This window comes from Nothoprocta perdicaria, unplaced genomic scaffold (assembly GCF_003342845.1).
Source record: "Nothoprocta perdicaria isolate Ctin4 unplaced genomic scaffold, notPer1 scaffold_232, whole genome shotgun sequence".
Classification (NCBI taxonomy): Eukaryota; Metazoa; Chordata; class Aves; order Tinamiformes; family Tinamidae; genus Nothoprocta; species Nothoprocta perdicaria.
The window spans coordinates 92,809-105,164 of record NW_020455458.1 but is presented as its reverse complement, the minus strand read 5'-3'; the positions used below and the strand labels follow the sequence as shown (position 1 = coordinate 105,164).

At 40.9% G+C, this 12,356-nt stretch overlaps 1 protein-coding gene across 1 annotated transcript in view; it reads left to right on the top strand.

The window, feature by feature from the left end:
• The first annotated feature begins 270 nt into the window (after positions 1–270).
• The window catches only part of LOC112947446 (probable cation-transporting ATPase 13A4), a 36,157-nt gene continuing 24,071 nt past the window's right edge, over positions 271–12,356 (top strand). The window contains exons 1-6 of the mRNA XM_026039536.1: positions 271–324; positions 5,189–5,362; positions 8,812–8,949; positions 10,992–11,062; positions 11,155–11,235; positions 11,615–11,684. Coding sequence (XP_025895321.1) covers positions 271–324; positions 5,189–5,362; positions 8,812–8,949; positions 10,992–11,062; positions 11,155–11,235; positions 11,615–11,684 — 588 coding nt within the window. The remainder of the gene's footprint in view (positions 325–5,188; positions 5,363–8,811; positions 8,950–10,991; positions 11,063–11,154; positions 11,236–11,614; positions 11,685–12,356) is intronic.

Genomic DNA, 12,356 nt, shown 5'->3' with positions numbered 1-12,356 from the left:
TTTATTTCCCCCACTGTCCTTGTTTGAGTCTTGCATATCCTGGGTATCTCCTCAATCACAAACCCCCAACAACGGAGCAAAGCGAGGAGGGGAGGAGGGATGAATGTTACCTGCTAACCCCACAAAGAGGGAGGAGCTCTATTTTTCAAGCATCAGCAGAGTTATAAGGAAGGTGTGTGCTTAGAGCATTTCCTTAACGTGGAAGTTCARGCACACAACGCTGAAGATCTGTCCTGAGGGTGCCCTACAAAGTCTCCAGAAGGTCATTTCATGGAGGCCAGTAGCCATCGTGCACAGCTTAACAAGGGAGAGGAGAATGAGATGGTAAGTTGTTTTACCTCTGCCTAGGTCTTTCTGAATTCAAGGCAGCAGATGGCATGTGCTCCGCAATAAAACGCGGTCTGTAATTTAGTTTTCTGAAGGTGAGGTTGTTCCTGTAGCAATAATGTATGGTTAGCATAGATTATATTTTTAATTAAAGAAAAAAAAGTTGTGTATGTCTACTGTATTTAATTGGTTATCGCCTCCAACCAAGGATACCTCAAGAAAGTATTGGAAGRAAATGATAAGAATCCTGATGCAGCATTATAATCTAGGTGGAGCTGGTCCAGCTTGAGCTAGAGGACGGGCTACAGCCCTGCTTCTAACTCTTTGACAGCTGAATCTCTCTCGGGTCAGCTCTGATGGGATGGGAACTGGGGACACTGACCTTCTCTGTAACGTAAAAACACTTATTATGTTAGCACTGTTTCTTAATAAATGCAGTCTGCAGCCTGTATCTGTCCGTAGTACTGGCAACATTTTTCCAGTCTAAGTGCCTGTATAAAGCTGAATTTCTAAGCATGGAGCTATCATATCCCTTACCAGAGTTTCCCAGGGAAGAATACATCTATATGCATTACGTGGCATTTGGAAACAGTCCCATATTTCCAGGAAGCATCTGATCTACTGCATGGTGCTGCTCCTGAACAGGAAGTATATTCCTGGGATTCCCAAATCTGTGAAAATCACAAATGATTGGGGGGGGGAGGGGGGGGAAAAAGTAGAGTGGAAGATGATACTTCAAACCACCTTTTGTGCTAGAGTTGGCAGGGATGTATATGCCTGTTTGTTTTGCATAAGAGAGAGAGAAGAAAAAGTTACAGGTATGAAAGAGAGGAAGAGATCTATGTGGTTGTCTGAGGCAATGTATGAGAATGAGGAAGAAAGCCAGGTGTAAAGAGAGAACAATTAKCTGCATGCTTGCATGAGAAAGAAAGCAATATGTAGGTGAGAGGAGGTATGAAGAGACAARTAATGCTGTGTTTAGAGGACAGCAAGATAGTGCATATGGCTGACGAGTGTCTTTGCAAAAATCACATCTTTTAAATTATTGTCAGCTACAGAAAGTGACATTGGCAAATAATTTCTCAATGACACTGCAATAGCTTTTTAAAGCTATTAAAGCATTTTTTCGACATTATATTTAACACACCTTTTAATCTACTTGCACCAAATTATCGACATGTAATTCTCAACTCCTCAGAAAGATCATATCGCTTGATGTAATAATATAATGGCTGACATTGCACAGGTGCTTGTTCTTACAGAGAGAAATAGTTCATGAATTTTGAAAGTATGCAGGTAACTCACTTGGACTCTGGACAAGCACTGCTTTCTTTAGCGGAACTACCAAATTTTACTGCTCCATTTTTCTGGAGACTACTCTAATGAGTAGAAATTCTTCTAGGTCTTCTCTAGTATTGTCCATTTCTTGCTGAAGCTGAGACCTGTATTTAGGAGCAATCATTCTGACTTAAGAAATGTGTCCTTGTGCACATCTTTGGGATTGCTCATGTTGGAAGCAGGCTTGCTTGAACGAGAGCTGCAGGAGCTGCCTCTCCAGAGATTCACTCTCCTAGTACCCAATAGAGACTGAACAATTTGTATTCAGAGCTTGAGGTAATATCCCTAACTCTTCATAACCATTTCTAATCCTGAAGAGATTTCAGTAATGTGAGAAGGCACTCAGTGGCTTGCTTGGAAAGGATGGGACAGCCACAGTCAGCCAGCCAGTAAACCCCAATCTGCTCTTGCACATTTGAAACTCTGCCTCCTTTAGGCTGCCAAAATTGTGAAGGAAAAATAGTTCAGGAATTTTATAGATTTTGAGCTTGAAAAATTCAAATTTTAAGATAGAAACTGAAATGCACAAWCTTGTTTCTGCTGCAACAACTGTTGCTATTGGCTTTAGAAGGAATGGAAAGAAGTCTGTAATAAAATAGATTCCAGCTGCTAAGAATGAGATTCAGTTATTAAATTCTTTGTGAATCTTAACCACTCTTTCTAGTTAATCCTATTATCTGTTGTTATAGCAACAGGTTACTTATAATACATACCTGATGATTGGATTGCCAGAAGTGTGATGTTTTTCCAGCCACTATTTAGACTCCTTAGACTCCTAGAGCCCTCTGGTAGCTCTTTCTTTTTCTTTTCTTTTTCATTTTTCTTTTTCACCAAGCGTGCCTAAACTTGTGTGCAATTTTTGCAGGCAAACTTGCTTTTGAATTTCGCATTTAATTTCTGACAAGCGGATGACCTGAAAGTTCCATGCAATTTCTCTTTTAACCACAAGTAACAAGGACATGCAGCCACGAAAGGGACAAGCTCTCGAGCACTGCTTTTGGATGTTTGTGCATTCAAATACAGCTAAAAATCTTTTGAATAAGCTCCTCTCCTGCCAGTTGAACAGATATGAAAGCTTTTTCTGTCGAACAACCTACGGCCAAAGGATCCCAGCAACACTGATACGTGTTTGGTTTTGTGAAGAGGCTTCTTGAGATTTACGGGATCAATTTGTTTTTTGAGAGAAGTTATTCTGGAAAAACAAAGATATGAAAACACATACAGCTGTAAACCCACATACATATTTTGGTACATAATTGTATGCCTTCCTAGACAGAGCCTGCTCTAGCTCTGTGCTTCTTTTTAGCTTGCTGTTTTGTTTGCATGTTRTTCTATGGATGCTTTGTGGTGCACCAGCATGCTGCCTTTCAGGGGTTCACTTTTCAGGGGCCGCAATAAAAAAATGCATAAAGCAGGAAGCTTGATTTCAGAAAGAGCAAAAATTGTACTTACGTGTTGCACCACATGACTAATCTCAACACTGCATTATGAAAGAAGATGCCACTGTCTCCTCAAGCACATCTCTTTGGTGGGTGGACCTCTTGGTTAAGTTGTCGTGTCAAGCCTGGGTTATCGTTCAGCATCTCAGTGCACTTAGAGCAGGGAAGAACACTGCAAGACAAAGATGAGTGCAAATGATGGCAAATAACACACAGATGCCCACCCTCTCCTTTATTAATTATGCTAGCATATACATATTATAATTAACATATTATTAATAATAAGCCTTATTGACTTATCAGACTTTGGGTGTAAGACACAAAAGCTAGAAATTAAAGGAATGATTCACTCATGGCAGCAAGGTGCACACAGAAGCAATCTCATGCTTCCCCACCCTGATATTCATGCCCATCCCTATTTGAGAAGATTATTCCAGTTATTCCAGGTTCAGCCATTTACTGGAGGAAGTCCAAAGGCACGTTCTTTTAACAGGTTTTCCCTTAGGCTTCTCTGTCTCCTCATGAACTTCTTTGCCATGATGCCAAAATGTAATGTGTGGATCCAGGCACTTGGATCTTGCTAGTAAGCCATTCCTGCAAACAATGTTAGCATCATTCTGTATCTTACAGTGTGTGCTGCTGCTGACACCACTTTTGTAACCTTGCTGTTAAGAACCTGACAGATGTGAGTGGAGTTCCCTTTCCCTTTCTGTAGGAGGTTGTTAATACTAATAGCATGTGACTGATGCACTAACTACCTATTAACAACTTTGCCAACCTGCTTTCATCATAAGCTTGATTCTATTTGCTTCAGGGTTGCCTTATATCTTATTCTTATGGGCTGGTCAGAGACCACAGGAACCTTGAAAACGCTGAGCATGTGCGTCTCAAGGTGATATTAACAGCTCCCATGCAATGCASACCTCTTTCACATGTAGTTTGCAGTATTTTTTGTAACAGCTACCGATTTCCTCCCTTTAGAAACCATACGGAGACCACTTATGGAGCCTTTTTGGAAGATGTGTAGATAGGCCATGACAGTGAGATGAACCACTGGGCAGGGCCTGCATGTTGCCTACCAAGCAGAGACACCAGCACAGAACTCGCAGTTATGCATTACTCATCCTTCCAATAACACTGCCTTTGCTTATCCCCTTATGAATGGATTTTGCAATCTCTGTGGCTGCAGGTATCTGATCTTCAGAAGCGGATTGCACAACAACCGCAGGCAGACAAGGAGGAAAGAGGTTGAGGAATCTTAACCCTTATGTTAGCATATTCCCYTAGTCACTTGATGTAATTGCAGCCATGCAATCTCCCATTTCAGATCAGAGCTGGATCTGCTCTATATATTCACTATATGCTAGATTCTGCTGCTGCTACTGACGGGATTTTGGCAGTGCTTCCAAGACCTGGCATCTCTCAAACTCTAATGCTGACAGTCATCCCTTTGAAGTTTTGGGCAAGTCACCTCGCCTCAGTGTAACAATTTCCCCACCTTTAAAAATGGAATAATAATACCTACTCACACGGCTTCAGTGAGCTGGCTTCCTTCAGCCCGCTGAACATGTAAAGCATTCTGCAGGTGTTCATTACTTGTTATGACTAACAACTATTATTTTTATTGTYATTATTATTTTGGGATGTTAAAACAGCAGCACATTGGCAAGACCCGAAAGCCCCACGCTGGAGCTGTCATGGAAGGTGGTAACTGTCCTACAAAGGTTAGGTCATACCAAGCTATTTCAAGCAGCTCCTTCTCATGCAGGCATCCGAAGTCATTGAGGACCATGAAGAGACATATCTGACTGTCTAAGGAAGTGCAGGTGCATTAGCAGACTCATTGCTGTGGCAGAACAGCAAAATTGCTTCTGATTCTAAAGTAGACACTGACTCAGATGTTTCAGTGAGTCTGCACCATTCTCTGCCATTGAGTAGATGTTCTCAAGTTCTTCAGCTGCCTCACACAGGGACCTAAAGAATCCAACCAGGCAAATCTGGGTTCCTGACTTAAGGCCTTGAGTTTAGGATCTGTATATTTTGATTTTTGTATATTTTGATTTTTCCTTGTCTTTGCTCTGCAGGAGATATTCGGCTACAAAAGCCAGGGCAGCCGCAAGGCCCTGTGCATCGCCGGCTACATCTTGTCCTGCGGGGCTCTGCTGCTGCTCTTCTACTGGAAGCCAGAATGGGACGTGCGGGCAAACTGCATCCCCTGCAGCCTGGAAGAAGCAGATGTTGTGCTGCTTAGAACAACAGTAAGTGCCTATTTTAATCTATAAACTCGTCCTTAGTATGCAGTTAATTGCAAGGTGAGGGAATCCAGTTATCTGAAATCTCTCACACTGCTGATATCTTGCAATAATTTCTTGCATTTGGTATCATTCATCTAAAGAACTCTCGAGTATTCCACAAATATGAATTATGTACAAGAAGGTGATTGGAATGGAGAGCAACAGCTCAGCTAGCAACAGTCTGAAAGAAATTTGTATGAAAGAACCTGTAGTATCTGCGGTTTCATAGCTGTGGTGTTTGCTGTCTTTTCCTTCCTCCTCCCTTCTGCCATTCCTGCGTTCCCCACGTTGCAGACCTCTGAACTATCTCTTTGCTTGGTCTTCTCTAGACAGTCCCGTTTTTTCCACACTGGGGTGTCTTGGTAGACCTACCTCTCTCTGCTCAGCTTTATGCATGGAATTTAGTGAACATGTTGCTGCTTTGCTCAATGCCTCCAAGTTTCCAAGTCTGCTACCCCTTTTCCAGCCATGTGCAGGTTCATCACTGGCTCCACACTGCTGCTGACTGATGCGTTTCAGTGGTCCTAGGAAAGAATTATCTCAGTGTTTCATAGTATATTGCTGGAACATGAGAAAACCTATACTGGGCCAAACCAGAGATTTGTCTAGCTCAGCACCCTGTTCCCAATCGTGACCAATAGACCATGGTGAGGGATCAGTGTAAGAAGCATGGCCATCACAGACTGCTTGTTTTCTCGGCCTTGGTTATATTCTTCATGTTCCATCAGTCCTTCCCATGTCAAATAAGCCTGTAATTCTGCAGATCAGGTTTTCAGGACTGTGTTGGATTTTTTTTTTTTTTTTTTTTTTGCTAGTAATTTCTTAGTAGACGTTTCTGTACACTGAGGACTGGACTGTAGCTCTGCAACACACACCAAGCCTTATTGCATTTCATTCAATCTACTGAAAAAAAAGAAAAAAAAAAGGAAAACGAAACTTCCCTCAGAATTCCAGCAGAGCCTGCATGCTCCGGGAACTGGGAGGGTTGTTTTACTTACAAAAGTTTAATTTGTTCTGCCTTGATGATTTCAGAACAACAGCATGTGAGACTGAACAGGGATCAGTTGCTAAGTTGCCTCTACTGCCATTGTCTTTTTCAAGTGAGCACAAGGGCGTGTAATTAGAAGCTTTCGTTTTGAAAATCAYTGGTCTTCCTGTTAAATGCTGCTCTCCTGCTCTAGAGAAATATGCATTCTAATAGGCCTGGGGAGAGGGCTTTAAGAATTATATTCCATTGGGTCTAATCTCCTTTTTTAATCTTCAGTTCAGTTTGCATTTTTAATTGTGAATCCTTGTGTATCATTTTAAATGGATTATCTATGCCAAATACTTTTCAAATAAATGACTTTTTATGTGAATCTTTATGTAATTATATCTTACATTCTTGTTATCAGGAAACTCTCTGAAATTATGCTATGGGTATTTGATGATTTCTAATTTCCTTCTTGGGTTCTCTGCATGAAAATGACAGGTTTTTTTCCCTACTTTTTTTTCTGATTATGTCAGTTCTCAAATGTGATAGTTTCCACTGATGAAAACACAAGTAATCCCATTAACTTGATCCTTGGATTTTTCCTCTGGTTCATGTAACTTCATTCATAATTTATCATCATCTCTGCAATGGTAATTTAAGAGCCTATTAACACACTTTTGTTATTGAATTTGAGTCACTTGAGTTCAAATAATGAGCACCTGTGTTACACAGTGCTTCCCATCTCAATCTGAATCTCAATGTCTACTAAGCCTGCAATTTAAAGATAAATATCAGATACATATCAGAAAATAAATATTATTCTACTTGAAATACCAGATTAAGAGGAAAAGGGCACAAATAATTAAGCTATGTAAATAGTCTTAAAGCCATTTTTGAATCCCTAAATTAACTAAAGGGACTCTCATTTGGTACAGAATCTTGTATTTCTGATGTCATTTTCCAGTGAAGTAAAATAATGATGCTTGCAGAATCTCACCAGTGGGGAGACTTTTGTTCTAGAAAGCTATGGTAACTTCTTATTTCAAACTTACTGGTCTCTCTTGTCTTGTGCACTCCTCCTTATTCCTGGTGCATGGCAAGGATTTTTTTGTCTAGTATCAGCAGTCACCACGGGGCATCTCTTCTGTCCATCTCTTCTGTTACCTTCTCCAAAGACAAGGTGGTCTGTAGAGACAGTTACCCTTTTGTATCCTGGTTTTAAAAACTGACATACTTTCAAGAACAGAAGGCAAGAATGTCTATACTACTCTCTACACCACCCAGATTATAACAACCCATTGCAGACAATGTAGCTACAAAAGTTTTACAGAATGCTAGGCAGAAATCGAGAAAAAATCTGTTCTCCACCTGCACTTATATCAGCACACATTTTTTTCTCTTCTGTGACATATTTGCCCAAGGCAAGGACAGGCAGTTCTAATGCAAATGATAGGTCTATATGTTTGTCTTCACAGAGAAGAACCCTGATTTGAAGGTAATTCATTCCTTTTTATAAACAGATCATCCTTGGAGTTCTGTCGATGCTTGAATACAACAGATTTCTAGACTTGCAATCTCAGTATTCATGTTCATGTAGCAGAAATGGCAATCTGGGTAGAGATTTATCCTGCCTGATAGCAGGCAGAAAATATCAACAGTTGTCCTACAGACACGTTGTTAAGTTGTTTTAAGGTAACCATCTTTCTTCCACATATGAAAGTGAGAACTGCTCACACACTAAATATGACGTATGGCATAAATCAGCCTCTTGGCTGGCTTCTGTGCAAGTGGTACAGTGTTTCCTACTGAGATTTAAAGTGGTAATTTTTGTTACAGTAGCTTCTCTAATCACTAGGACTGCATTAACAATACTACTTGTGTTGGGCAATTCCAATGTTGAATATATTTTATAAAAAAATAAGGTCATGAACTCACGTTAGTGCCAAAGGCTTATCTGGGGTTCCTGTAAGCAAGGCATGGTGCTAACACAGGAGTTCCAATAAGCTGTTAAGCAATGACATAAGAGGTACTGGCACTAAGGCACATCCACTCTGTGGTACAGAGCTATGTGCTTTTGACCCTCCCTTTACAGTACGCTCACTGCACCTCAGACTGTCCCGTCGTGTTTGCATGTCCCTCAGCAGGACCTGGCTGACCACGTTCCACCCTCAGCAGTCAAGCACCAGGCCTGTGCTGCGGGGACTTGCTGCATTACTCACCTTTGGGCAGAACTCTGCTCCTACTCCGATTTCACCAGGACSTTCTGGCCTCTGCAAACGGTGTATCAGTCACAGGTGTGGGGAAGCCCATGCTGATTAGCACTTTGTCAACATTAAGTAGTGGTCTAGAAAGGCCTGCAGTAATCAATAACTGGGGGGTGAGAGTGAGTTTATTCTGACTGCATGGGAAATTATGACAATTGTTTTCTATATTTGTGTAGGATGAATACCGGATTTATTCTCGTAAGAAAGTGACTTGGATCTCTGTGTCTGCAGTTATAAAAAATAGATCAGATTATCCAGCGATTGTTGGGGAAGATTCACTCTTCAATGAAGCCATAATGAAGCCAAGTTTACAAGTAAGCAGATTTATCCTAGCACTGTCTGGGACATGATAGCAAGTCTCAGCTATGCTTTATAAGGTAAAAGTGAACTGTGAAACAATACATCAAGCTAAGATTAGCCTGTTGAATACAGTGAGCTGTGGCAAAGTAGGTTAAAGATTTCATCAAAATATACTCTTCAAAATCCTCTCTCACTCCAAGGGGAAAAAAAATCATCACTTCATGACAGAGGACCTACATTATAAACAGGAGAGCTCTGAGACACTGGAATGTGTCTGGAATGAAGAATCTGAGCTCTGAAACAATCTCATTTCTGACACAGAGATCAAGGAACATAGGGATATTTGTATGTGGAAAGGGAAGCTGTGAGGAGCTGTACATCACAGCTTCAATAGCAACAGGAAAACATAGAGGAGTGCAGATCTGAGCTTATTTCATCTGGGCTGCTTATAGAGAGGAAATAGAGCAGCCACGTATTTAGCCAGAGCTGCATCAGCATCTTCAGGGATGTTTCATCAGGGGTCTCTGAGGCACATTTTGCTTTCTTGTTTTTTATGCACTGTTTTGTGCTTTAAAGTACATTTGTTGGAGTAAGGGCCTGTGCTGCTGATTGCTCCTGCAAAACATGTATTCTGGTCTTTGCCGKTTCCACATTTGGAGAGCCCAACACGGCACTGGGGAGAAGGCAGGGGTTATGATCCGAGAAGTTCACAAGTACCCTGATGAGCTGAGTAGATAAAACTACTCCCATTTTAGAAAAAGTACCAGACAGAGCAGTGATACGTCTTGCTTAGCACTTCTTTAGGTCCATGAAATCTGTGTGTGTGCAACAGGAATGCACTAGTGGTTTCCTCATTCCTGCCTCTTGGTTATAGACACTAGATAGATTGCCACACTGGGAGCCTATAGAAGAGTTTGATGTCACTCCAGAAGGTAGATTTCTAACTTGTTAGCATATATTTCTGAGCCTATTCCATTTTTAGGACTAGTTTTCACTATAAACATAACTTTAGCTGAGAAAAGCTGTTGTTGTTGCTGTTTTGTGTGGGCACATAATAAGGTACACAAGAAAGCTTAGTGCCAGCTAGTTTAATCAACTGGCACAGTATGAAAGTGAAGATTGATTTGTAACATTCTTTAGAATTCGAATTAGTAACATATAAAGCCCAGTATAGCCCTCAGATAATAGAGCTTCTGAACAACAGTTCCATATCAGTCAAAATATCTAGGTAGAACAGATTTCAAAGGAGCCAAGAACAAACAATGTAATCCTTCACTAGCAATCCAAAARCTCCTACTTATATATCAATTATAAAACCTTTTTGCCTTTTAAACCACGTAAGTCCACAGAGCCTTGTGCACTCCCTGACAGATATCCAAGGACCTGTTCCTGAAATGGGCTGAACCTCTCATTTCCCACTTCAGTTTTTAGCATTGCAAATATTGCAGCTCCCCTTGCATGAATTTTTAACCACAGACCTCTTGTTATGTCAATGACTATAATTGTAGTTCTACTCTGAGTCAGTGCACAAGCTGCATGTTGATTTTATAGGCCTAAAGTAGTGCTTACTGCACGAGATATGGAGAGTCCTGTAGAGCTGGTTGCTTTCTGACTTACGTTTTTAGCCCTGCCTTCCTTCAGGGGATATGAGGCAGTGCTATTTCCAACAGACCAGGTAATTGTTGCATGGGACAGGATAGACCCATTTTGCAATCTTTAACAGCAGCAGATGGATCTCCTCATGGATATTGACTTGATACTAGCAGTGACTCAGGAAATCTCTTAGAATAGGATGAAAAGTGCTGCTTTAGTACTGCTTGACCTAAAGATCTGCAACACTTCATGGGTAAGGCAGCGCTCCAGAAGGGTGGGGATCCCACGCTATTACAAAACTATGGAGTTAGTAAATACAGCCTCCTCCGATCCTCTTGCTTTATTTGCGCTCTGTCACAGTGAGGATGCTTGGCTTTCTGCCATATCTGACACCTATGAGTTGACTTGAGAGTATTTYTGTTTGCTATTTTGCCAGTGTTGTTGCCCCTGTTTTGCTTTTCAGGTGAAAAGCATCCAAGTACAAAAAATTCGGTATGTCTGGAATATCTCTGTAAAGCAGTTCCAGAAAGCTGGGTGAGTTCATTGCATGCGTTATACAAGTTTCTAAGCAAAACAAGATGCTTTGTGATAAACCTTCTAAGAAAAAGACTTCATTTATATTTTAGAGCCCTAGAAGATCACCACACATGTTCAGCAATACATGCCAAATTTGGTTCTGGTCTCACCTGTGATGAACAGAATGTCAGGTACAATTTCAAACTTCCTGAGTGCTCAACACATGTTTTTTTAAGGGATCTGAATTCCCAGCTATTACTTTCCTTAATTTTTTTTTGTACTCATATCCATTAGTATGTGCAAAAATTAGAAGAAATTGGGTTTGCRTGACATAAATATTTTTCTAAAAGGCTATATTTTACCTTTTTCTGAGCAGTCTTCACGGATACTGTCATCTCTGACATGAGCACTATGGGGGACTTTCAATTGGTTCTATTTTTTCTTGGTGCAGGATGCTTGAAGCCTTTAGATTAGGATCAATATGAGCTCTCAGAACAACTGAAAGATACAGCTTCCTGTGCTCCATTGTCACTATTGGATCTCTAAGTGATATATCTTTGTACTATGCAGGAGACTGATATGTGGGCCAAACATTATTGACGTTCCAGTGATCCCTATTTGGAAACTACTCGTCAAAGAGGTATTCAGCATTTCTGTGGTTTTTATTCTTGAGGCATACAGAATTTGATAAATTTCATGTCTAATTTAGCATCTTTCTTCTCACCCATTAAGTACATTCTTCCTTCAAGCCTTGTTTAAAGCTGTTCTGTGACACCATCATGGATAAATTTCATCCATGTAGTTCCCTCTCCTCCATCCCTAAGTCAGTTCTGCTCCTTAGTGTTTGTTCATATCTGTGTCCTGAGAGCTCATTCTATTGGCCTTGCAATCGTCAGTGAATTTTTACAAACCACACTGGAAATGAAACCACAGGGACAAGATCTCTGTCTTGAACAGCAGAGATAAAATGAACAACATTGGCTGGCACATGGCTTCATGTGCAAAGAGCTCCACTGAGCTCATGACTGTGCATAGCACTGTATAAAGCACAGCACTATATAAATACGTTTTTCAGACTAAAGCTGGCTATGTCTGGCCTAAGCAGAGTATTTTTGCAGACAGGTGCCTGTGGTGTGCAAGCCTCACCCACGCTTCACAACTTGCCCTTCTCTCAGCTCTGCTTCATTTAAGAATAGGGCAAAACAAGGCTCGGGCAGAGCCATTCACAGCTCAGATAATGCCCTTATTGCACCAATTATTTGGCTCTTCTGTCAAATGGAGATGGGACTCCAATTAGACTGAGGCCACTGCT